The sequence below is a fragment of the Mustela nivalis genome (assembly GCF_964662115.1).
Source record: "Mustela nivalis genome assembly, chromosome: X".
Classification (NCBI taxonomy): domain Eukaryota; kingdom Metazoa; phylum Chordata; class Mammalia; order Carnivora; family Mustelidae; genus Mustela; species Mustela nivalis.
In genome coordinates, this window is record NC_139040.1 from 968,291 (window position 1) to 995,026 (window position 26,736).

At 44.6% G+C, this 26,736-nt stretch overlaps 1 protein-coding gene, 2 long non-coding RNA genes and 1 pseudogene across 4 annotated transcripts; 3 read left to right on the forward strand and 1 right to left on the reverse strand.

The window, feature by feature from the left end:
• Positions 1 to 3,028: 3,028 nt before the first annotated feature.
• Positions 3,029 to 3,789, forward strand: LOC309855820. The gene is made up of 2 exons (XR_014307000.1): positions 3,029 to 3,298; positions 3,471 to 3,789. It is a non-coding gene; the product is annotated as an uncharacterized lncRNA (long non-coding RNA).
• A 1,804-nt stretch (positions 3,790 to 5,593) lies between these two features.
• On the forward strand, positions 5,594 to 10,372 carry LOC309855984. Its single transcript, XR_014307021.1, has 2 exons — positions 5,594 to 5,873; positions 10,082 to 10,372. It is a non-coding gene; the product is annotated as an uncharacterized lncRNA (long non-coding RNA).
• LOC309855852 (barrier-to-autointegration factor pseudogene) lies at positions 8,943 to 9,263 on the forward strand (annotated as a pseudogene). The gene has a single exon. The product of its transcript is annotated as a barrier-to-autointegration factor pseudogene (transcript).
• Positions 10,373 to 19,220: 8,848 nt separating the features above from the next.
• On the reverse strand, positions 19,221 to 20,159 carry LOC309856627 (olfactory receptor 1D2-like; the record flags this gene model as incomplete). The annotated part of the gene is made up of 1 exon (XM_082717949.1): positions 19,221 to 20,159. One exon carries the CDS (start codon positions 20,157 to 20,159, stop codon positions 19,221 to 19,223), a length of 939 nt encoding a protein of 312 aa, XP_082574075.1.
• Between the last annotated feature and the right edge of the window lie 6,577 nt (positions 20,160 to 26,736).

Below are 26,736 nucleotides of genomic sequence, written 5' to 3' on the forward strand. Positions count from 1 at the left end.
CGCGGAGCCCGGCTCGCGGGCCAGGAAGTCTCTCGACGGCCAGAAGCGCGGCCCCGGCCCCGGCGCGCGCAGCCTTGCCGGGTCTTCCCGGCGTCAGCCCCCCGCCGTCCTGAAGCGGCCGCCTTGGCAGAGCCCAAGCCTCGGTGGCGGGGCTGGCCGGGGGCCAGCGCTCGCAGGGCCGGGGCGAGGCCCCCCAGAAAGCCCCCCGAGCGGCCCGGACGCGCATCCGCTCCACGGCCTCCTGCTCCCCGGGGATTCGTGGCTGCGGGAATCACTGAACGGAAGCCGCACCAGCTCCTTATTCCCCCTCTTGACCCACCGGCGACACTAGTGTTTCTTGCTTCTGTGGCCTTGTGCTCTGGGGTCCTAGAGGCCTTGGTTCCGAAGGGAGGAAAGGTCCTTCCCAACAGGAAGCCCGACACCGATTCCGCCGAACTGGAAGTTAAGACGCCACCTGGCCACGTGGGGCTCCTCGTGCCTGTGAATCAACGGGCAAGGAAGCGGGGTTCCTGTGCTGGCTGGGATGATTGATCCTGATTACCAAGGGGAAATTGGACGACTGTTCCACCATGGAGGTAAGGAAGACTGGGGTGCAGGAGATATAAAGGTGCTTCTTATTATGAAGTCTCTTAGCGTTCCGCCCTGTGATTAAAGATAATGGAAAACTACAACAACCCACTCCAGGCAGGACTATTAATGACCCAGAGCCTTCAGGAATGAAGGTTGGGATCACCCCCACCCAGTAAAAAACCAACTGAGGTGGTTGCTGAAAGCAGAGGGAATATAAAATGGGTAGTGAAAGGAGGTTCATGTAAATACCAGCGATAAGCATGTTACCAGTTACAGAAACAAGGACTGTAATTGTCATGAGTATTTCCTTTTGAGGAATGCCTGTGTGTGTGTCTGTGTGTGTGTGTGTGTGTGTTTTATTTCCTCTCTTATTCCCTTATCATGTACCATAAGATATATTTATTTTATATCATAGTATTTAAGTTGTGTAACTTTTATTTTGTTTTCTTTTTTTAAGATTATTTATTTATTTATTTGAGAGAGAGAAAGAGAGTGAGCAGAGGAAAGAGCAGAGAGAGAGGGAGAAATAGGTTCTGTGCTGAGCAAGACTCCATCCCAGGACTCCAGGATCATGACCTGACACAAAGACGCTTGACAGACTGAGCCAGCCAGGCGCCCCACATTTAGTTACTGGTAATCATAGTACCTAAGTTATGAGGTATCGAGAAGAAGAGTAAACATCATCACTCAAGAACTTTAACTCCTCTCCTGGGGAAGGGGTTAGTGCATTTTTTACTTTCTCCAGGATAGTTGTACCATGTTAATGGGAATTATGACCTTGTTATTGTGGTTATTTGAGATTAAGTATGGTTTAAGGATATGTGTACGGGTGTCAATTTAACACCAACTTGTGATGACCCTCGTGATGAGTGATGTGTGACCCATCTTGTGATGGTTAATTTTGGGTCACCTTGACTGGCAATGGGGTGTCCAGATTAAATGTTATTTCTGGGTGTGCCTGGGAGGGTGTTCTCAGATGAGATCAGCATTTGAATTGGTGGACTCAGTAGACTGCTCTCCCCAGTGTGGGTGGCCTTATCCAATCTACCGAGCACTTGAATAGAATGAAAGGCAGAGGGAAGAGGAGCTTACACGCCTTTTCCCATGTTACTGCTAGAGCCGAGACCTCTCATCACACATTCTCCTGCCTCTGGACCTGGATTTATAGCAGCAGATCTCCTGGTTCTCAGGCCTTCAGACTTGAACTGAATCATACCACTGGCTTTCCTGGGCCTCCAGGATGCAAACAGCATATTGTGAGGCTTTTTAGCCTCCATAATCACATGAGCTAATTCCTCATATATTGTTTATGTCTCTCTGGAGAACCCTGATTAATACACTAAGACACTTACAAGATGCTGCTGCTCCTGCCTCTATGACCAAAAAAGATCCTAATCTTCATTTGCAGGGTCCCCCTGTGGCATAGCCAAGGGATTAATTCAACCACGGCCATGGGAGAGGCCTATAACACTGATGTTACTAATTTGAGGCTCCCTGGAAGAAGAAACTGACAAATATAGGCCTCCCCAAAGTATATCCAGTAACCACATACATATAGATAAACACACACACACACACACACTGGGAAAGTTGCCTGATAGTTCCCAAATAGTGAATGGTCTGAAGAACATTGTTGGTGGGAAGTGGGATGAGACTTATACAGAACCTCATTCGCTTAGAGGAATTTTAGGTAAGATGTAACAAGGTAAGGAGGAATTTAGGTAAGACAAAAATAAGGTAGGCCTTTCTCTTTTTTGCCACCGTCCTCCTGTGTGTGGACATTTCTGGCCACGTCTTCTCACAAGACTTTCTGAATCAAAGGATTCCTGGCCAAGAAACAAAAGCAGAACTGTCCCATTCCCCCAGGGGATTCAGATGAAAACTGGTAATAAAATCAGGTCCAACTCCAAGAGGAGCACTGGAGAAGAACCAGGCTCAGTCTACAAGGCATCACACATCATGAGAAGACACACCTAATTGGCACACATATTTAATTAAGCTGTGTGAATATCCTGTGTTCTATCCTATCACTCTGTGAACATCCTTCCTTCTTGGCCAATAGACATGTTTTCTCAGGGAAATGATTTTTCTGTTACTACCTCTCTGCACCAGTAGGTTGGTTCAGTAATAAATGTGAAATGTTTCAGCTTTAGAAAAAAAAAAAAAAACAGGTAGTGATGGAGGGTGGGGGAGAATGGAACAAACCACTCAGTAGTGTGGTCATGGGGAAGAGCTTGGGTCACATACCCTCTCTGCCATGTGATCCACCACAAATGAGTCAAGAGAGATGAGGAAAGTCGAAAGATCACTTTGGGAAGGCTCTTTAGGGAGAGTTGAGGTAAGTCTCCCCTACCCTAACAAGATAATTTGGCCCTTCCTCTCATTTTACCCCCCTCTCCCTGCACACAGATGGGATGGGCTGGTGCATTGTGATGTGAGTCTGAGTCATCCCAGGACTACCACTGTCTAGGAGGAGTTTCTTGGTGACTAGAGGAAGCTGAAGGGTATGCCTCTTCATTGTACTAGAGAGAGTATATATAGGGAGATCAGGAGAACTGTTGGTCAAGACAATGTTGACTTAGACGTGGTAGAGGTGAGTGGGAAACCACAGGAGCCCAGCACAGATTCAGAACCACCAATGACAAGCATTAACCAGCCAACTACAAGCAACAGACAGAGTATGAGTGAGAAGAAACCCTGTCAACCCAACATCGAAGACATTGAAAAGGTCAGATCACACAACCTATGGTCCTCCTCTACACCCCAAGACTCCCACCTGTCCTGTCTGGGACAAACTCCCTCCTCAGCCCACACCCCTTTTATAAATCCACACTTCCCATGTACCAACTCCAACCCCCCATCCACTGCTCCCAAACTAATGTCCTCTCTTTTCCCACCAGTTGAAGCAGATCGTCAACAGGGTAAAATTAGCCCTTCAACAGAGTACAAGTAATCCAAAGAAAACAAGAAAGCAGAAAGGATTACTCTGTTACCGCAGGGCATATAAAAAGGCGAATCCAAATAAGGCAGTCCAAGGAAAAAAGAAACTGGACAACTCTGCCTCTGCGAGTAATGTCTCACCCAAGTAGAGCCCAAGACCTAAAACTCTTCTCTGCATCTCCAGAGGAAATTCTGAAAAACGGCCAATCCATAAAGAATAAACCTTATACCAAAATGTACACTAATGGTGACAATAAAAGCAACACATTTTGAAAATGATTTGTGTATGTGTCTTTTGAGTTCTCTGATGGTATGGAGGTTGGAAGAAAGGGAAGAGACAGGCTGTGAGGCGAGAGGTATGTAAAGTTCAGGAGGGCTGGGGCCACTGGTAGATCGGCAGTTACACAGTGATTGGCTACGAAGACTGGGTCATGGCTGAGCACTGAAGATGGATTTCCCTCCTTGATACTTTAACCCACAGGCAAGGAAGAAAAAAACCCTTGGTGTTTCTTTGTGGGGGAATGGGGGAGTAGGGCAGGATGGGAAAAAAAGAGAGGGGCGACATCAAGGTTTAGATGGGGAGCCATGTGATGCGAGGGAGAGGGTGGAGTATGTGATAGAAAGTCTGATGCTGTTTTCTAATGTGTGACTGCTGGCAGCTTCCAAGCTCCACTCCTTCCCCTTCTGCTGATTAGGAGCTCTGAAATTTGAGCCACACAAGCCCTAGCCCATGTACAGGACCCCTTACTCCAGCCCCAGCCCCTAACTACCATGAAACCCCAAGCCAGTCTTCTTCCCCAGCTCTCTCAAACCAGTGTTGGTCCTGTTTGGGAGCCAGCCCAGGCTGCCCCAGAAAGCCTCATTATGTGAGTAACGAACCATTTATTCCCTATTGGTGCTCATACAGCAGCAGCAGACGCAGCATCCAAACCAAATTCAGGATGTGTGGGGAGTCTCTCTCACACCTGCGGGGAGACTACAACAAACTCATATACTTCACAGAAACGTAATTAGTGGAATATATATGGCAACTTACCAAAGAGACCAGCATTTCAGGAAATGTGTCTTTGGTGCCGAGTTAGTGTCAGATATTGCTGTAGGCCCCAGGCTTACAGTGAAGAGCAAAAAGTCAAAAGCTCCTGCCATCAGGAGCTTATTTTTTTGTGGGCTGACAGGTAGTTGAAAGTGGGGGGAAAGGGCGGAGCAGGGGGACAGCCGTTAAAACTGTGGGCTGTGAAGAAGCCCCCGAGGAGTTGACATCTGAGTTGAGACCTGAACACCAAGGTGGAGTGGGTAGTGTGGAGATTTCAAAGAAGAGTATTTAGGTAGAAGAAACAGCAAGTAGCAATATCATGAGGAAAGAACGAGGCCGCAGGCTGAACAGCAAAAAGGCCAGTGTGACTAGAGCTCAGTGAGAGAGGCCAGAATGGAAACAAATGACTGAGACTTTAGGGGTCACCGACGATGAGGTTGCATAGGGCCTCGTTAATAAACGGACACTTTATCATTAAGGAGAAAGTTTAAAATAGACTTACAAAATAAAAAGAAACATTGGTCTGGGTTCAAACAATTTATGTGAGCCTGCCTCCACATTTGTGAAAAGCCTATAATACCAACATCACGAAACTTTTAGGAGAATTAAATTACATGCAGTGACTGGCATATAGTCAGAAGTCAGCAAATGATAGGAAGGTTATTAATTACCAATCTCTCAAATGCTTTTGCCTTGGACACACTTGGGAATGCTCATAACCAAATTGCCTCGTGCATCATGACTCACTTTGGTCTTGTGTCTTTGAAAGGTTTAAAACTGCCTTTCTATCTCCCTCGCCCCGCAAGGACGACAAGAACCCTGGTTCGGATGCATCTTCTCTTTCTTCTCTCTCTCTCTCTCTCTATTTCCGCAAGTCTACACACTTGTATACGCTGACATGACCAATCAGCGAGCAGGGTACAGGAGGGAGCGAATCAGGCTGTGCACCTAAACGAACAACTTCGCTAGCAACCAATGCTGTTTCCTTCCTCTTTGGGCGTTCTGCTTAGTCTCACGAGGCAATCCTAACCTGGCAACTAGCCAGGCGCCATCTTTTAATGGCGGAGGCCGCCCTGGCCAGGGGCCTGCCTCCGACACCTTTCCAGGAAGTAAGCCTCAAAGATGTTATCAGTCAGAGAGAGTGATTCTGAGGTGAGCACCGAGGACAGGCTAAGGTGGCCTAGATACAGCCCAGCCAAAAACTTCCTTTTGCAGGCCCGGCAAACAAGGACACCTGCTAGAAGTTCCTGCTTCTAGAAAACACAAGAAAGTTATCAGTTAATAAGTGTGATGATTTACGGGCAAGCATGGTTGAGGTTCTGACTCTCCGGTGAGTATATGGGGCAAATATTTTGCTCAATGCAGCCCAGGGAAAACAACCGAGCGGGCCCCAACTTGGGTCTCCCTCATGCCCCAAATCCTTCCAAAGGCAGACATGGTAAGCTCCCACATCCAACTTGCAGCCAGGGCTAAGTGCGCTTACAGATGTTTCCCATTTGATAAGAAGGGGTAATAACATGCCGTGTGGTTCTTTCATTTGACAAATGCCATTGTTTTTCTTCTGTGCTTGTAAACTTCCTAAGGGATTCCCACATATTAATACATTTAATCTACACTATAGCTTGAGACAAAGTTACAGATATAAACACTTCTATAGAGGAGGAATCTGAATTTCTACGTTTTACACATTATTTTAGAGTCTATAGAAATGACGGAAATGTCTCCATCTTGCTTTGAAAATCCTTCCTCATCCTGTTGGAACTGGGTCAGCTGTTTCTCTCAAGATTCATGTCCTTATTCAGTTCTCTGACTTTTGTTAATATCCTCCCTTGTCTTTCCTCTCTGATGACTATTTGTTCTTTTTATTTCAACTCTAATATTTTAAAGTTCAGATTTGGACTTGTTCTTTCCTATACCAACCTATTTTTGTCTCATGGATGTAGCCGCTAATCCCTGTGAAGACTTTTTTTTTTCCCTGTCGGAGACTATCTCTTTGCTCCTAATAAACCCTAAGCTGTACACTTCCCTTCTGGAAATTGGTTTAAATCAGATTTTTTAATTGTTTTTTTTTAATTTATGAATATATTTCCCTGTGTAGGAAAAAGTAGAAAGAATCCACTTTTCAGTTGTGACAAAGCATTCAATATAATGAAAATCAAACAGGATCTTTAAGGAGATGAGCGATAACCTAAATAAAACACAGGTTCTTTGTATGTAGCATCAATGCATCAAGTCTCTGCATACCTAATCAAATGCTCATTTTAATTTAGATAAAATTATTTCTGAAACAATTTACACATAATATTTGAAAATGATAAAGGGTAAAATGGTTTTGTGTGGGAAGTGAGGGAAGGGAGGTAGTTTTGAAGGAAGGTGAGAAATAGAAGGTATTTTTTAAGTGAGATGAGGGAGGGAAGTACTTTGTAGGGGAAGGTGAGAACTTTCTGAGGGGGCATGAAAGAAGGAAGGCCTTTTTGAGTGGAGAAGAGGAAGGTTAGCACTTTGTGAAAGGCCCTGAAGAAGGGGACCTTTGAGAGAGGAGATGAGTGAAGGGAAAAACTTCATGAGGGAATGTGATGGAGTGAAGTCAACTGTGAGAGAAAGTGAGGAAGGGACGCACTGCTGAGGGAAGAGAAGGCCTTTGTGAAAGCAAGTGGGAGATGAGTTGAGTAGCATTTATGAGGGAAAGGAATGCCGTTTTAAGGAGAGATGAGGACAAGGAGGCCTTCATGAATGAAGTTAAGAGTGGAAAGGGCTGGGGCGCCTGGGTGGCTCAGTGGGTTAAAGCCTCTGCCTTCGGCTCAGGTCATGATCTCAGGGTCCTGGGATCGAGCTCTCTGCTCAGCAGGGAGCCTGCTTCCCCCTTCTCTCTCTCTGTCTGCCTCTCTGCCTACTTGTGATCTCTGTCTGTCAAATAAATAAATAAAATCTTTAAAAAAAAAATGGAAAAGGCTTTGTGAGATGAGGTGAAGAAGGTTAGTACTTTGTCTCCAGAGGTGAGGAATGCTAGTCCTTTCTAAGGGGAGTTGAGGGAAAGAAGGGCTTTCTGAGGGGAAGTGAATGAAGGAAGACCTTACCGAGAGAAAGAAAAGAGGTGAGGGAGGGAAAGCTTTTGTGAAAGGACATGAGGGAGGTTAATACCTTGTGAGCATAGGGAAAGGAGTAAAGACCTTGTAAGGAAGGTGAGGCAGAAAATGCATTAGTGATGGATGTAAGGAAAGAAAGACATTTTCTGTGGGAGATGAGAAATTACTATTTTGTGGAGGGAGGTGAGGGAGTGGAAGCCATTTTGAAGAGGGTAAGGGAGGGAATGTCTTTGTGAGAGAACTTGTGAGAGGTTTGTACTTTGTCAGGAGAGGTGAGAGAAGGAATCACTTCATGATGGGAAGTGAGGCAAAGAAGGCCTTAGTGAGAGAAAGGAAGGCCTTTATGTCGGGAAAGAGGGAGAGAAGGAGTTTTTGTGCATTCAAGAGGGAGGCCTATGAGAGAGGAGGTGAGGGACAGTAGACCTTTTCAAGGAAGATGTGAAAAGGAAAGACTATGGGGAGGTGAGTTAGAGAACTTTGTTAAAAGAAGGTGAGGGAGGGAAGGACTTTGTGACTGGAAGCAAGGGAGATTAGAACTTTGTGAGACAAGAAAACCAAAAGGTCTTTTTGAGGAGAGATGAGGAAGATTAGCACCTAGAGAGAGGGAGAAATTCAGAAGGTAGAGAAGGGAGGGAAGGCCTTTGTGATGGCAGGTGATAGAGGTAAACCAATTATGAGAGCAAGTCCAGCAGTGAAAGCATTAGTGAGGAAAGGAACAAGCCCCATGAAGAGAGTTAAAGGAAGTTAATTCTTCCTACATGAAGGAGAGAAGGCCTTTGACATAAGATTTGAAGATTATTGTACTTTTAGAGGGGAGGTGAAGGAAGTCAGGTCTTTGAGGAAGCAACAGAGGGAATGCTTTAGTGAGGGTTGTGAGAGAAAGTGAGAGAAGGAAGGACTTTGTGAGAGGAAGTGAAGGAAGTTAGTACTTCTAGAAGTGAAGTAAGGGAGTGAAGACCTTTGTGAGGGAAAATGAGGGAAGAAAATGTCTTCCTGAGGATGGATGGTGGAGGGAAGTCCATTGGGTGGTGGGGGGGGGGTGAAATCCATTCACAAATCCTTTGTGAAGGAGGTTAGGAAGGGAAATGTTTTGTGAGGGGAGGTGATGAAGGGAAGTTTTCTGTGAGGGAGGTGAGAGAGATTAGTAGTTTGGGCTGGGGAGGTGGTGAAGGCATTTATGGGGGAAGGGAATGCCTTTATGAGTAGAGGTGTGAGAAGGAAGGTCTTTTGAGGGAAGATGAGTAAGTGACTCAAAAGCTTAATAGCATAAGGAGCCGTTCCAGGAGCCGGAGCTGCTGATTAAGGTGATCAAGATGACAACTTCCCAAAAGCACTGAGACTTCATGGCAGAGCCCATGGGGGGAAAGCCAGTGGGGAACCTGGCTGGGATTGGTGAATCCTTGGGCAAGAAGCTGGAGGAAAGGGGCTTTGACAAGGTCCCTGTGTTCCTTGGCCAGTTTCTGGTGCTAAAGAAAGATGAAGATCTCTCCTGGGAATGGCTGCAGGACACATGTGGTGCCAATGCCAAGCAGTCCCGGGACAGCTTTTGGTGTCTTCGAGAGTGGCACGACACCTTCTTATGAGGCTTTCTCTGGGAGCCCCCAGCCCCTAACCCCAGCATAGAGTCTCCAGAGTTTGCAGCCACGTGGGGACTCCTCCCTATCCTCTACAAAGGAAGAGATTGCTGTTGTCGTACTCACTTCTGATGTACGTCAAGGTTTTTTGGGAGTTGTCTCCCCTCATCATTTCAACTTTTTAAAAATTCCTGCTCTTGAATGCATCTCCCTTCTTCTTTCCCTGCCAGTTTCATGTCAACAATTATCAGCTTTTCCAAGTGGATTTCTGGCCCTTCCCTCACCCCCACCCCCACTGGTCTGTTTTATCTATTTGGCTCCTTTTTTGGCAGAGTAGTCACTGTCCTTGCAAAGTTTTTTTAAATCAGTAAGTCAGTGGCCTTCTTGGGGGAAAAAAAAAAGGATAATAGCATAGGGGGGCCTGGGTGGCTCAATCAGTTAAGTGTCTGTCTTCAACCCAGGTCATGATACCAGGTCCCTGGGATTGAGCCCCGCACAGGGCTCCCTGATTAGGAAGGAGCCTGTGTCTCCCTTCTCCCTGCTTGTGTTCTCTCTCTCTCTCTCTCTCACACACACACACACAAATAAATAAATAAAAAATCTTTAAAGAAAATTTAAAAATAAAAAATTAATTAAGTGTACAAAAGCTTAATAGCATGCAAAGTTGAATTCATCCAAAAGGCATTAAATGCGGTGGGGAAAACACCTTCTAAAAACAAAAGATGCACTCCTCAATGAAGAGCTAATGGTTTTGAACGTAGTATGTGCAAAATAAAGAGTTTCACCATTCAAACGCAGAAAAAGAAAAAAGAAAAGGGGGAGAAAAGACTGGAAATTCAAGAAAACTAAGGCAGAAAATATACCTTCTCTGATCTCAGCCTATGACAGGTCATGTGGACGAGTTAGTCCCCCAGCTGGTGGCATGTATTGAACACACAGGTGCTTCCGGGTGCCTTTCCTAGAGGAACTCGTGTGGTCCTTTGGCATGGGGTCTACCATCAGCCCGTCGTACCAATGAACAAACGCAAGCATACACAGCACAAAGTGAGGACCCAGAAGGAGGGAATGACGGCATGTTGGAGTGATGCATCTACATCCCTACTCTGAAACGATGAATGCAACTTCTCTTTTCAGCTGTCCATGGAATCGTCATAAAAATTGACCATATATTCCACCTGTGATATTGTGATTTATAATAAAGACATGCAATTTATCTTCAACCATTTCCTGGCACAGAGCCCCTAAAATCCTCAGAATTTCCTGTGATGATGTCTTTTATACTGCTAAAGAAGGAATGTTTGGAAAGCCTTTATATAATCTAAGGAAGGGGGCTGGTTTGCAGGGGAACCAATCAAGTGACAAGAGGGCTGGCAACTTCACTGCACCTCCGCCCGCCTCTGGAGAGGGAAGGGGGGCTGCAGGCTGGATAAATCACCAATGGCCAAGGATGGAATCCGTTGTGCCATTGTAATGGAGCTGCCGTTAAACACCAGAATGGTTGGGGGTGGGGTATGGGAGCTTGGAGACCATCAGGGTTGGTGAACACGAGACAGAGTGGCATGCTGCTCAGAAAGCATGGAAGCCTGGCATCCTTTCCCCGTACCTCGCCCCATGCATCTCTTCCATCTGGCTGTTCCTCATCTACATCTGTAACCAAAAGAATGTGGGTTCGCTCCTTGGGGAGTCACTGACACACCCAATGGAGTTGTTGCACAAAGTCAACTTTATCGGTAAAGAGATCACAGGGAATAGCTTCCAGAGCTGTGACTCCCTAAGAGGGCCAATGGGTACCTTTTGTTTAGGGTTAGGATGAATATTGAGGTAGGGAAGCCTTGTCATGGTATGCAGAGATGGGCACAGGGTCACGCAAGTGCCTTAAGGAAACAAGGCTGTCCATACCTTGTATGTTATGTAAAAGAGGCTGAGGCTCCTCCTTGGGGAGTTCAGTATTACGACGAGGTAAAGGTGGTTGCTGGTCATTCCAGGAGTCACCCTATGGTCCATCTGTGTAGGCGCGAGTGAGGGTTTAGCTCCAGTGGTCTGGGTGGTCTGGGCCAGCGGGAGGTCTTGCTAGGGCCATCTCCATCACCTGAGGGACGCTCTGACGGTTTCATTTGGCTGAGTTAAGGGATAAGCCAGAAACAAGAGCTGAAAGAAAAGTGTGAGACAAAGGTTAATGAGTACAAGCAGGTGGGCAGTGAAGGTCAGGTCTTGAGGTCTAGCTGGTGACATGTCCTTGTGTAATAAACCAGGAATCTAGTAAGTAAAATGTCTGTCTGAGTCCTGTGAGCCACTCAAGCAAATCAATCGATCCTGAGGACGGGAACTGGGGAACCTCTGACTTACAGCCAATTGGTCAGAACAAGTAACAACGTGGACTTTTAACACCGGTGTCTAAAGTACGAGGAGGAGGTAATGGGAAACTCTGACCTGTAGCACACGGGTAACAACCTGGGTTCGCGACTGGAGTCTACGGTCAGGAATGAGGGGCAATGTCCTAGGACGGAACCATTCCCCTGTGGAGTCTGTTGCTGCCTCTGGGTAGATGGCATCAGGGTTGAGATGAATCGTGGGACACCCAGCTGGCGTCCCAAGAATGGCTTGTTGGTGGGGAAACCGCCCCCCCCCAACACACACACATACACCGGAATTGGTACCAACCTATTTAAAACTACAAAGACAACCTTCATCTATTCCAAAAAGTAAAAATACATGCATAAAGTTAAAAATAATTTTAAAAGCAATAACTCTCTTATCATCTGGAAAATGTTAAAAGCTGCCTTAAACAACTCTCGATCCAAAGAAGATAGCCAAACCGAAATTGAAGTTTATCTATAAAACAGAGACCATGAAAGCAGTGGGTATTCGGACTCCAGTAAGCAGGGTTTAGGCAGGGCTGAGAGAAAACAACTTGTGTTAATTAACATAAAAATAAAGGATTAAAGTATCCAATTCAAAAGGTTAGAAAACAAACCAAAAATAAACATAGGAAAATCAGAAAAAAAGGAAAAGTAAAGATAAAAGCAGAAATCAATTAACTAGAAGATAATAGATGTAATAAATCCCAGACAAGGCTTTTCCAAAGAATAAAATAGATATGTTAACTGCCATAATCAATAAGGAGGAGAAATCACAAAAACACAAAACAAGAAAAGAAAATGGGTAGATAACCACAAACTTAGAACAAATAATAAGAAATTTAAGACAGGGTGCCTGGGTGGCTCAGTGGGTTAAGCCGCAGCCTTCGGCTCAGGTCATGATCTCAGGATCCTGGGATCGAGTCCCACATTGGGCTCTCTGCTTGGCAGGGAGCCTGCTTCCCTCTCTCTCTCTGCCTACCTGTGATCTTTCTCTGTCAAGTAAATAAATAAAATCTTTTAAAAAAAGGAAATTTAAGACAATATTTTTCATATCTATGCAATTAAATTTAGGGACCTAGAGGAAATGTTTGATTCTCTAAGAATAATATATGACTAACCAAAACTCACTCTAGAAAAGAGAAACTCTATAAAATAAAATTTATAAAAACTATTCCTAGAAAATAAATAGGAAATATTGTTCAAAAGCAACCCCCATTAAACTCAAATAAGTTAATTTCTTTAAAAATTGTGTTTTCTTATTTTTTAAAAGATTTTATTTATTTATTTATTTGACAGAGAGAGATCACAAGCAGGCAGAGAGACAGAGAGGAGGAAGCAGGCTCCCCGCCAAGCAGAGAGCCCGATGGGGGACTCGATCCCAGGACACTGAGATCATGACCTGAGCTGAAGGCAAAGGCTTAATCCACTGAGCCACCCAGGCATCCCAAAAAGTTGTTTTTTTTTTTTTTAAAGCAACCCCTATAAAAAGCAGTGAGTCAACTGAATTCAGAGGAGAATTCAACCAAACCTTTAAGGTGCGGGTGACTCCAATGCTCTGTAAACTATATCAAGGCATTAAAAAAAAAGTTTGCAAATTTTGGTTATGAAAGATTGATACCAACAAAGCACAGAAAATATGCAATCACAGACGAATCACACTTAAGAAAACCATTGCAAAAATACTAGGGGCGCCTGGGTGGCTCAGTGGTTTAAAGCTTCCACCTTCAGCTCAGTCATGATCTCAGGGTTCTGGGATCCAGCGCCACATCGGGCTCTCTGCTCAGCGGGGAGCCTGCTTCCCTCTCTCTCTGCCTGCCTCTCTGTCCACTTGTGAGCTCTTTCAAATAAATAAGTAAAATATTTTTAAAAAATACTAAATAAAATATAGCCAAATGTAATCTAGTTAACTCATTTAAAAATCAAAACATAACCAACCAAGTGGGATTTATTTTTAGGTATATAAAGATGGTTCAATATTAGAAAAGCTATGGATGTATTTCAAATTTTCATAGACCAACAGTAAAAAATCATATGATCATCCCTACAGATGTTGAAGAGGAATTTTACAAAATTTAATATCCATTCTTTTATTTTAAATATCCATCCTTGCTTTGCAAAAATTTCTCAATAAAATCAGGTTAGGGGATACTTCCTTAACATGACATTTCTCGATCAACCAAAAATTCAATACCATGTTCAGTGGAAAAAAAATACTGGAAGTGTCCCCACTAAGAAGACATGGAAAAAACTGTATCGTCTTATACCACAGTAATTTAACATTATTTTGAAGATAGACAATAAAAAGACAAGAAAAAGATATAAGTATAAAAATTTAAAGGAGAAGGTAAATTTATCATTATTTGAGGATGATACAACTATTTACCTGGAAAACACAATAGAATCCAAGTGAAAAACTATTATAAATAAGAGAATGTAGTAAGGTGGCCCAGTACACAACCGATATACAAAAAGAAGTTGCCTTCATTAACAAAGGCAATAACTAATAAATAAAATACCATTTACAATGACAATAACAACTGTGAAATGCCTAGGAATAAGCCTAACATGAAATAGGCAAAAGAAAAAGTTCAGGAACTTGTTAAGAGGGACAAAAATTAGACTTGGACAAAATAACTTCAATAAGGTATTTTATTGAACAGAAAAATGTCCAAAACATTATCATTTCAACATGTAATCAATATAAAAAATATTTTTGAGATATTTTGCATTCTTTACTTATACGAAGTCTTTGAAACACCTTACAAGCAGTTTGTGGCTCTCATATTGGGTGGTGCACGGCGCGAACGGAAGGATAAGAGGAGAGAGAGCCATGGTCACAGAATGCTGATGGGCAGGTAAATGGGTAGATAGTTCTTTTTGTATATCTATAGGCAGAGGAATTTGACGTGATCTATCAAAATTTACATATATGTGTCATTTGATCCCATAAAACACTTCTAGGAATTTATTCCAGAGGGTTTATCACAGGACATTCACTATTTTTAAGTTTTTTTGTTCATTTAGGCAACTTGCATGCAGAAAAGTTGTAGATTATACTTGACCCCATGGTATAGGAATATTCACTTTATCACATCGCTGTCTTGGTCAATGAAAATGACACCTTGATTGTTCTCAATCCACATTTCTTTCATTATTAATTCAGCTGATTCCCCCCATATTTTTTTTTAAAGATTTTATTTATTTATTTGACAGACAGAGATCACAAGTAGGCAGAGAGGCAGACAGAGAGAGAGAGAGAGAGAGAGAGAGGGAAGCAGGCTCCCTGCGGAGCAGAGAGCCCGATGCGGGGCTCGATCCCAGGACCCTGAGATCATGACCTGAGCCGAAGGCAGCAGCCCAACCCACTGAGCCACCCAGGCGCCCCTCCCCCCATACTTTTATCATTCATTTCATTTCTTCTGATGTGAATTGACTTTTCATGTTCTCCACTCACTTTGTTTCTATATCCTAATGGGTTGTATCTTTTAATTATTTATATAGGATTTTTAATTAGAAGAGCAGGGTGTTTTCCAGCACCAGCAACCAATTCCTGATTCTCTGAACACCAGTTGAGCTTTCAACAACTTGATTCAACTCAGAGACCAGTTACTGGAGTTAGCACGGTTACCCACACGTTAAGGGCTCAGTCCCACAAGACTGTCCCTTACTTAAGATGCCGCTTGGGAGTCCTAGGGCATATATAATTTGGAAGTTCCCACACCCCTTCCTCAGGCTCAGTAGTTTTCTAGAATGGTTCACAGAACTCAGGAATGCTTTACTTATGTTTACTTTACTTTACTTTGCTTACGTTTACATTTATTATAAAGGGATGTAGATGAAAAGCCGAGTGGAGAGGTAGCTAGGGCCAGGTCTGAAAGCATTCCAAGCTCCGGAGATTCTGGCCCACAGCTGTGCCCCCCACCCCCCATCCCGCTGCTGGGCTCACTGACTGGGAAATGCCCTGAGCCCAAGCTCTAGGGCTTTATGGAGGTTTAAACCCTAATTATTCTTCCAAATGAGCTGCAAAAGCCTTTTCTCAAATTAAAAAGAGAAAAACCATTGTGTTCAGGTTCTAAATGCCTGAAACCTATAGATTGATCAGTCTCCCCATTCAGAAAGGTGTTGATACAGTACTTTATCCTTGTCACTATTGTGTTTGGGACATTTTCCCAACGCCACTTGTAGGTAGTTTTTTCCCCTGGATTAGCAGAGTTTTATTGATTTTTGCGTTATTGATTTTACAATTGGTAAATTGGTTCCCCTTAGTTCTAGTAGTTCTTCAGTTTGATTGCCTCGGGTTTTCCAGAAAGATACTCATATTTACATATGATCATAACTTTACCCCCTTCCTTTCTCATATTAATGCCCAACACATCTATCTTCTGATTTACTGCTAGGCTAGAATTTTGACAAAAATGTGAAATGATACTCATGGTAAGGGGAACCCCTGCTGTTGCCCTGATCTTAATGGGAATAGTGTTTCAGCTCTAAGTCCTAAGTTGGCCAACTTGTTTTAAGACAGGGTTGGTTTTGTGGGGTTTTTTTTTAATTACTTTGAGAAAATTTTCACTTTCTTTCCTAGCTTGAGGTCAGGTTTAGGTATGTCAGGAGTAATGCTGTATGGAATAAGTTGGGAAGTTTTCTTTCTGATGCTTGGCAGCAGATTAAATAATACTGGAACAGGACACCTGGGTGGCTCAGTGGTTAGGCTCTGCCTTCTGCCGCAGGTCATTGTCTGGGATGCCTGGGATCGAGCCCCGCATTGGTTTTTTGCTTAGCAACGAAACTGTTTCTCCCTCTGCCTGCCACTCTCCCTGCTTGTGCTCTCACTCTCTCTCACACACAAGTAAATAAATAAAATCTTCCCCAAAATATAAAAATAAATAACACTAGAATATCTCTGCTGCAAAGTTTAATAGAATGAATAGGACTACTATCTACGGTAAGGCATATCTTTGATTCTATTTCTTCTCTGTTTACTGATTAATCATTTTCCTCTTGAGTTGCTCGTGTTATTCTCCACACTATCCTAGAAAGATGCCCGTCCCATGGTCATAAGACCACAGAGAGTACTATTGTGAATTTTTTAAATATCCTCCACACTTTTATATATGTTGTTAGATTTTCTTCTGAGGCGTAACGTTGTCTACCTGAATTTTTTTTATCTGCATTGTTGGTCCTTTCAAAGAACCAGATCTTGGCTTCTTAGCCCTATTCTACCTGGGTTTTTCATGCTACTGCTTTAATCCTTATTCATTCCCCTTTCTGTTTTCTCTTTGTGTTTCTGTTGTCATTTTCATAGCTCCTGGACTTGAATGCTTAATCAATTCATACCGAACTCTTTTTTATTAATTAATTAAACCATTCATACCAAACCCTTTTTATTAATTAATTAAACCATTTAAGGTTGCTATTTATCTTATGCCTTTGACTTTGGCTACATCTCATAGATTTCTTCTCTGTTTAGTGATCTGATATCAGGGTCATGGTAAACTTCTTAAAAATTAGTTATTTTCCATCATCTGAATATGTCTCATTATGGTATTTGTATAGTCCATGAACATTAAAAAATGAACCTTGTCCATAAAACACAGCATGTCTGGAGTCTCTACAGGAAATTTATTATTTTTTACAGGAAATTATTTTTATATTTTCTTGGACTTGAGTATTTGAGAGTTGAAAAAAAGAATTTCAGTGCGAGTTTAATTTACATTTCTCAAGTTATCAGTGAAATTGATTGTCTCTTCTTATGTTTAAAAACCACTTGTAGTTCTCTTTCTGTGAATTTCTGTTCACTTCTCTGGTTCACTTTTCTATTCCATTGTTGTTGATAATTTACATGAAGCATCAGTTACATTAACAATCAAAAGACAGTTAAAATCGATATATACACCCCTCACATACTTATGTATCAATCTACCAATGGAGTGAATTATTATGTGGTGAATTACATTCTTTCGGTCCTTCATTCAACCTATGTTTACCGAGCACCTACCAATGTCACATGAATAAAACAGACAAAATCTCCGGCTTCATGGAGACAGGGAAAAAAAGAACTTAAAAATCTTCTCTATATGTGATTTCAAGTAGTGATAAGTGCTAAAGGAAAAAAAGGCAGAGTGAGTGGTAAGTCACAGTGTGATATCCTTTTAACAGGGGTTTTGTGTCTTTGTTTCTTTGTTTTCTTTCTGTGTGATTACGTGTGTTTACGTGTCACACTCATGTGAACTGGTCTTTTCCAGGTTGATGTCAGCCATGTTGATTTTAAAGAATGAACTGGTACACTTGCCATTGTTTTCTGTACTTTTCAACCTTTTCAATAACATGGCGATATTCTGTTTCTTCATTTTTAATGAAATAGTCTGGAGCTGATTTCTCCTCTTTGGACTAAATCTTTGGCCACCAATTTAATTTCCCCTTTTGTTTCAGTATAAACAGACTTCCTATTTCCTCTTAGTCATTTTTGGAAATTAACATTGCCCTAGAAAATCGCCCATTTTTCCGGATTCAAAATTTGTTTGCATTTTAAAAATTTATTTCTCATCCTCTCTGTCCTTCAAAATCCTATTTGCATTGTATCTTTGTATCTCAATTGAACTACCAATTAATTCATTGTGCACACAGATTCTGTGGGAATTGGGAATTGGGACAGGACACAGCAGGAACGTATTGTGTGTGCTCTATGATGTCTGCCCTTCCACTGGGGAAGCTCAGGCAGGTGGGGGCCAGAATCCTCTGAAGGGTTCACTTACTCTCATGTCTCCAGTCTGTCTGTGATGACTGGGAGGCTGGGCTCTGTGGACCCGAGTACCTCCATGTGACCCCTCCAGGTAGCTTAGCTTTCTCACAGCAGGGCAGCCTCAGGGCAGTCCATCTTCTTACAGGCACCTCAGGGATCCCTGAACACGTGGTCCAAGGAACAATCCAGAAGGTGTACCACCTTCCATGACTTAGCCTTAGAAGTCACAGGGCATCCCTTACCCTGTACTCCATGGGTACAAACAGTCACAAAGCAGCCCGGATTCAAGGCTTGGTGACACAGACCCCACCTCTCTGGACTGTTGCATCCATCCCTGGAAAAGACGTTCAGCCACAGTGTTGTGATGGTTGTCAAATGCGCATGTTGAGAAATGCGGTTAGTCGACTCTTTTCCCTGCATCTAGGAATGCTCTTGGTGAGGTCAGCAAGTAAGTCTCTGGTGTGGGAAGTGTGCACCACCTTGCCGGCAGGCATGTCGGGATGTCCAGCCCGTTCTCCACTTGGCTCCCACGCTTTGTGCCTCTACTGCCACCTAGTGACAGGGCCCTCCATTGCAGATTTTGTTCTGAGAAGGGCCAGGAACCGCTTCAGTTCTGTCCCACAAACCTTCAGTGGAGACTCACGAAGCAGACAAGGTTTAAGGAATGGCCATGAATGAAGGACAAATAGAACGAGTTGGAAGTTAAATCCGCACACAAACAGGCTGCCCACCTGGCGCCCGACACAAGAGTCACTCAGGCAGGGTTGGTGGAAGGGGTGAGTGAGCAAGATGACAACAGAAAGTTGGGCTAAGCTGTACACCTGTCAGACCCATCACGTGTGCTGTCCCTTCCTGCACCAACGGGTGGAGAAGACAAGACAATGTCATAGCTCAGAAGCTCAGAAGCAGGACATGTTGTCACCAAGACCAGACCTTTCTCCAGCTGAGGAGGCTCCTCAAGGCCCCTTTCATGTCCTTATTCCTAAGGCTATAAATGAACGGGTTGAGCATGGGAGCCACCACCGCATAGAGCACAGTGGCCACTGAGTCCTCAGTTGTGTAGGAAGAAGAAGGTCGCAGATACACCCCAAATAAAGTTCCGTAGAACAGTGACACCACAGCAAGATGGGGACTGCAGGTAGAAAAGGCTTTCAGCTTGCTCTGAGAAGACTGAAGTCTTCGGATGGCTGAGAAAATGTGCATGTAGGAAAGAGAAATAAAGAGAAAAGGAGCAACGAAAAGAAAGCTCCCCAGGGTGTAAACAACCAACTCATTGATATGGGTATTTGAACAGGAAAGCTTTAGCAATGCGTAAAGTTCACAGAAAATATGGCGGATTCTGATGCTTGTGCAGAATGACAGCGTAGCCATCAAGAAGGTGTGGATCAAAGGATAGATGTTGGTGATAATCAGAGCCACGGACATCACTGTGATACAGAATCTGGGGGTCATGGTTATGGTATAATGAAGAGGGTGACATATGGCTACAAATCTGTCATAGGCCATCACTGCCAAGAGGAAATTGTCCAGCTCTAGAAACAAGATTAGAAAATACATCTGAGTGAGGCATCCCGCGTAGGGGATGGACTGGCTCTGGGTCTGGATATTGAGTAGCATCTTTGGTACGGTGACAGAGGTGAAGCAGATGTCAACGCAGGATAGGCTGGCTATGAAGAAGTACATGGGGGTGTGGAGGTGGGGGTCAGAGCAGACGGCCAGGACGATGAGCAGGTTCCCCACCACGGCAACCAAGTACATGGACAAGAACAGACTGAAGAGCAGGGCCTGATGCTCGGGACCCTCTGACAGTCCCAGGAGGAGGAATTCGGAGATAATGGTTAGGTTGCCTTTCACCATGGCGGCTGGTCTCTATAAATACGCATTGAAAATACCACTGTCAGCAAGAGCGCAGGCAATCTGGGAAAGCACGCCCAGCAACTACCATCACTGGCCGAAATCATACTTAGTGGCACTTTGGGGAGGAACTCTGACCTGGGATAGTGAGGACAAGAGAGTGGGGGCTGTCTGGTCACCAGAGACGGCAAGGCAGAAGACAGCCTTGAGACTCTCCTCACTTAGGAGCTTGTCTTCTTTCTCAAGACAGAAAGAAGGACCAGGGAGAGAAGAAGATGGAACTGAATGGGGGGGGCCTGGCTTGGGGAGAGTGGGTGGAGGGTTAGCTCACTTGTCACAACGGGGACACCGGTTGGATCCTTGTGGGCTTTTTCACTTTACCCATGCAGGGGTTTGGGTGATGGCCATGAAGCAAAATTCTGGGTTTGCACACGGGCGTGTATGTGTGTGTAGGTAGACACAAGTATATATGCTTTGTAAAGATATACACAGACATCTATATTGATATGGTTTATTCACCAAGAAATGCATGAAAGTATGTTCACCAAAATGCAAATAGTGGTTATCTCTGGGTTGTGAGATCTTAACTTGCATCTATTTTCAACAATAAACACGTACCGTTTGTCTAAACTATGCTCGATGGATGTTAATATGTCTTTCAAAAGGGTTCTGTGATGGACTAAGTTTGAAGCATGAGCACGATTAGGGACTCAGGGCTCATGAAGCCTTCTCATACCTGAGGGCATATCCTAAGAAGTTTTGTCTTTGTATCTTTGTCTCTCCTTTCAAATTCATGTTATGGAATCCGCAAAGGCTGAATGCTCATGTGATGTAATTCCACTAGATAGGCACATCTACATTCGTAAATCCAAAAATCAAATAAAGTGGAAAACTTAGCAAAATCTGATTTTAAACTATTGACTCAAAAACAGGCAGATAATAAGTAAACAAATATCCATGGAAGACACTGAAAAATATTTCACAGATCTCCACCTAAAAATAAACCACATGCTTTTAATCCAGTTGCGTTTAAGAAAGAATCATTTTAATTCATCAGATTTTCAGCCCACTAATCCCCTCTTCAAATATTGAAAATTGACAAGGGAAAGAATGCCATCTGTCTGCCTCACCATGGAATCAGCATGGCCTCGAGCCAGCGTAATACTGAAACCCAAACCCGGCAACAATAAGCATGTGCACAGAATAATGAGGCATGTGTCTTCAATACACAGGAAGACAAGAATGACTGCTATTACGACATCTACTAATGCAAATCATCGCATGAATTGATGGAAGGGAAAAACTACATTATGAATCTAATGGATGCGAAGACGGCACTTGTAAAAACTTCACATTATTTCTTGATTTTTACCACATTTAGTAGGACTGGAATGAAAACCTCGTCCCAAAGTACCGGAGTAGGGATGTCCTTGCCTTCAGCCCAGCTGTCTCCCGCAAAGCGATCCCTTCAGACTCCCACACGCACAGGGCACTCTAGAACTCGTGATTTATAACCAGTCTTCTCAACACATTCTTTCTACTCTCTGCCTTCAAGGAGGTTTGCTCCATACCTGAAGACACTAAGTTCTAGCAGCTCTCTTCAAGGTAGATCATCTTTTCTTCTCACACCCCACGGACCTCAGGGCTAGGAGGTAGGATCAGTGGCCTTTCCTCCTTCCCAGTGCTACTTTCCAGCCCAGTGTTTCATCTCCTTTAAAAAAAAAAATCCCGGGCGCCTGGGTGGCTCAGTGGGTTAAGCCGCTACCTTCGGCTCAGGTCATGATCTCAGGGTCCTGGGATCTAGTCCCACATCGGGCTCTCTGCTCAGCAGGGAGCCTGCTTCCTCCTCTCTCTCTCTGCCTGCCTCTCTTCCTAACTGTGATCTCTCTGTGTCAAATAAATAAATAAAATCTTAAAAAAAAAAAATCCCGGGGCACCTGGGTGGCTCAGTGGGTTAAGCCTCTGCCTTCGGCTCGGGTCATGGTCCCAGGGTCTTGCGATCGAGTCCCACATCAGGCTCTCGGCTCAGCGGGGAGCCTACTTCCTCCTCTCTCTCTGCCTGCCTCTCTGCCTACGTATGATCTCTGTAAAATAAATAAATAAAATCTTTTTAAAAAAATCCCAAGTGTGGGGCACCTAAAGACTCAGTCCATTAAGCATCTGCCTTTCACTCATGATCCTAGGGTCCTGGGATGGAGCCCCATGTTGGGCTTCCTGCTCAGCAGGGAACCTGCTTCTCCCTCTCCCTCTGCCCCTCCCCACTTGTGCTTCTCTCTTTGTCTCTCTGTATCTCTATCTCTCTCTGTCTCAAATAAATCAATAAAATCTTTTTTTAAAATGCCAAGAGTGACATCAGCAAAACTAGCAGAACAAGGAAGCCCTAAGGGCCTATCCCTCCACAGAAACAGTGAAAACATTAACAAAAGTGGTCAGAATCAATGTTGTCAGAACTCCCCAAAATAGCCAAATATTTCCAAAAGTGAAGCAAATGTTGAATCAAGAAAAGAGCGGGTTAAACACAGTAGAACTTCCTGGTGTTTTACCTTTAGCCTTGCATAGAAGCAGTCTCGAAGAAGGCAGTCTACATTCCCAGCTAGGCTCAGAAGAGGGGACATCAGACTTTGTTCCCAAGAAGCTGTGCTTGTCTGTTTGGACATATACGGAAATTTCCTGAAGGACTGACACCAGGCATTAGCCTTTGTTTCACCTAACTCAGAACTCCCTCAGGACAAAAAAGTGTCCTTAAGAAGATTGGCTTTGAGAAGCTTCTGCTTGTAATGGGAAAATATAGACAGTCATATGCCCGCCCAGGGCTGGATGCATGTTCAGAAAAGACCTGAGATTTAGGCTCAGGGAAACATACGAAATGAATGCTAAGGCACAGTTATAAACAGACCAGCTAAGCTTTGAAAAAGTGCCCCAACACAGAGCCAAATTTCAAAGACCAGGAGACTATCTTATTCTTTTTATTTCTATCCTTTTTCTCTCCCTCTAGTGTTTAAGGATATCTCTGGAAAACCATGATCTGACCCAAAGCTAAAAGAACAGAGACTTCAGAGACCACACATGATAAAGCATAGTTTTTGGAAAATAGTTTAGAAAAGTCGCCAAACCAGAGAGCAGCTACACATGATAGAAAGCAACACAAGCAAACACTGATGAGAAGGAAAAAATCGAATTTCCAGCATTACCACGTTATCTGGACATTCCAGATGTCCAGCGTTTGATAAAAAATTGAGTCATGCAAAGAAACACGTATGTATGGCCTATTCACAGGATGAAAAGAAATTACTTTGTAAAGAGACACGGATATTGGACTCACTACAAAAACTCTTTAATCTTCTTAAATATGTTCAAAAGGTTAAAGGAAGCCAAAACAACATCTCAACAAATAGAAAATATCAACAAGTTGATAAAAATTATAAAAAGGAACCAAATAGAAAATGTAGAACTGACAAGTACAAAAATTGGAAGGAACAATTCATGATAAGGCCTCAATAGTGGATTTGAGCCGGTGTTCAAATAGAAACTTGCACGTACATGTTCACAGCAGTACTATTCATAATAGCAGGAAGGTGAAAACAACTCATGTATATGTCAACCGATGAATGGAAGAACAAAATGTGGTCTAGCTGCACAATAGAATACTATTTGGGCACGTAAATTAGTGAACTAATATGTCCTGAAACATCGATGAAAATATTGAAAATGTTATGCTAAATGAGAGAAGCCAAACACAAAGGGCCATATAGTATGTGATTCCACACAAGTGGAATACCAAGAAGAGGCAAATCTACAGAAACAGAAAGACTAATGGTTGTCAGAAGTGCGGGAGAAAGTGAATGCAAAGTGCTTAATGTGTACAAACAAGGTCTCCTTTGGGACTGATGAAAAGGTTTGTAACTGTATACAACATTGTCAGTGTACTAAAAGCGACTGAATTTAATACTTTAAAATGGTCAATTCATGTTATATGAATTTTACCACAATAATAAGTCATAGAAAAAGTTTACAAAGAACACGTAGCCATCCGAGGCCCGCGCTGTCCAGCCCCCTTGCCCATCGCTGTCTCTCAAAGGAACCATTCTGTCCGCAGACATTTACGAGGACTCTGCTGAGGCCCACTGTCCCCGCCACGGCCGGCTCCCGCCTCGTGCAGAGACCTCAGCGTGCAGGTGGCAGACCGCCGCGACCCACTAACCTCGACCCCCGCTCCGTCATCCCTGTCCCCTCGGGACGGTGACCCAGCCTACGCCAATCACAGGCTCACTCGCTCTCTCAGGGAACGGGGAGGAGGAAGAGAGACACAGAGAGATGGAAAGTGGCTGGAGCTGAGTCGCTGAGAGCCGGTGCTTGGACAGAGCCGGTCCGAGTCACGCCAACGAGACTCCTCAGAGGGCCTCTGGCTCCCGCCCCGTCCCACCCGACACGGGAGCTCCTCCAGGGCCCTCCAGTGAGCCTGCTCACTCAGCCAGAGCTGCGATCTGTCGCTGGTGCCCGAAGTGTGCGCGTATATATCTACAGCATTACCTGTATCTGTGTATATATATATGTGTGTGTGTATGTATATATATATATATATATTAAAGATTTAGTTTTTTGACAGAAAGAGAGATCACAAGCAGGCAGAGAGGCAGGCAGAGAGAGAGGAGGAAGCAGGCTCCCCACTGAGCAGAGAGCCTGACGAGGGGCTCGATCCCAGGACCCTGAGATCATGACCTGAGCCGAAGGCAGCGGCTTAACCCACTGAGCCACGCAGGTGCCCATATATATATATATATATATATATGACATGTATATAAATATATATTATATTTTATAATATAAAAATATTATTTATATATATATATATATATATATATATATATTTTTTTTTTTTTTAAGTAAGCCATGAGGAGGAAAAGCGCTTTCCCAGTGTGATAAAGCTTTGGCATTCTGAACACAGACAGAACACTGACCAGCCGGGGGAGAAACGTGACTGTCCCGAACAGAAGCCAGGCAGAGGATATGAGCGGACGGTTCTCAGCAGAGCCGGCGCGGGCCAAACGTCACACACGGTGTCACCTGCTTACACCAGCATCTCAGGGAAAGTGGAGCAGCACCGAGATGGGATTTGGGTTACCGCATGGGTTTGGTCTTACCAAGGTGTACACGACCAAGCACCTCCTGTCTGAGGTGGGACGTAGGGAAATGGACACTTTCACGCATGACGGGCGCAAGCTGCCGGGGGTGCGGTCCGGTCCTGTGTGTCAAGCGCGGGAAAGAGGGCTTGCTCTTTGACCCCAGTCCCCTTCTACAAATCTCCCGCACGAAAGCCAACGGGCCATGGTGTTCATTGCAGCCCAGTTTATAGTCCTGACGGGTGACAAGCGGTGGAAAGGTCTAGCATAGGGCACTGGCTAAGGGAGCTGAGGAACAGGGGCGTCTGGGGGACTCAGTGGGTTGGGCGCCCAACTCTTGATTTCAGCTTGGGTCGTGATCGTGGGGTCGTGAGATGGAGCGCCGCGTTGGGCTCCGTGTTCGGTGTGGAGCTTGGGGTTCCCCTCTGCCCCTCCCCCCATGCTCTAGCAATCATTCATTCAATCAATCAATCAATCTCGGGGAAAGGAGCTGAGGGGTACACACGTCTGGATGATTACACAGTCCCCACGGCCCACACCCGTGTCCTGTGCGTTTGGGTAATGATGCTTTAGAAGCACAGACGGGTGCTGGAGGTCGTCGGACTAAAGATCCTCTGAGGGACAGAAGGCGACGGGAGCATTGGGGACGCAGATGCAGCTGCCACAGGCCTGTCTCCTCCGCGGGGGATGGTGGGATCCCTGGAGGCTGAACGTCAGCTGAACTGGTAGGACCCCCGGGGCCCAGGGTCCAGTGTGCCCTCGATGTCCCCTGCACGACAGGCTCAATCAGACTCAAGAACTCTAAGATGACAGGTTTGCCAGAACCAGCCCTTTTCCCTCCCCCTCCACCCCCACCTGGAGATGTCTACCAATGCCAAGATGTCTACCAATACCAACCACTCTGGGCTTGCTGTGGTGGGCTCTGTGGGCTTGGTCACAGCAGTCAGGTGCTCAGAGCTTGACTAACCCTGTCTGGCTACTACAGACACAGCTGGACCCTTCCTACATGCCAGGCGCCTCCTGAACTTGTGGCTACCTTTGCCCCAGCCTCCCTCCCTTCCACCCTGTGCTTTTTCACATGGCGGCTGCCAGGGCCCTATCCCAGAGACAGAGAACTAGAAGCTCAGCCTTGGCAGACCCTGCCCAGGCCTCCTCCTCCAGGGTCATCTCGAAGGCTCAGCTTGGACAGCTATGCAGGGAACACATGACCCCCTTCTGCTCATGGCCCTGGCACCCTGGGCAGACCCCAAATCCTGCTGCATACCAGAGAGTGACCAAGGCCAGCTCAGAAGCCTGGGGTTAGGGTTAGAGAAGACGGGCTTCTCTCTTCAGTGCTAACCCACCCTGTTCCTCTGCCCGGAAAGTGGTTTTGCTCAGTCCCCAGTCCCCGAGGAAACAGCAGCTGGCATTCCCAGTGCAAGCAGAAGTCCCCACCTAGAAGCCTGTCTTCACTTCCTTCC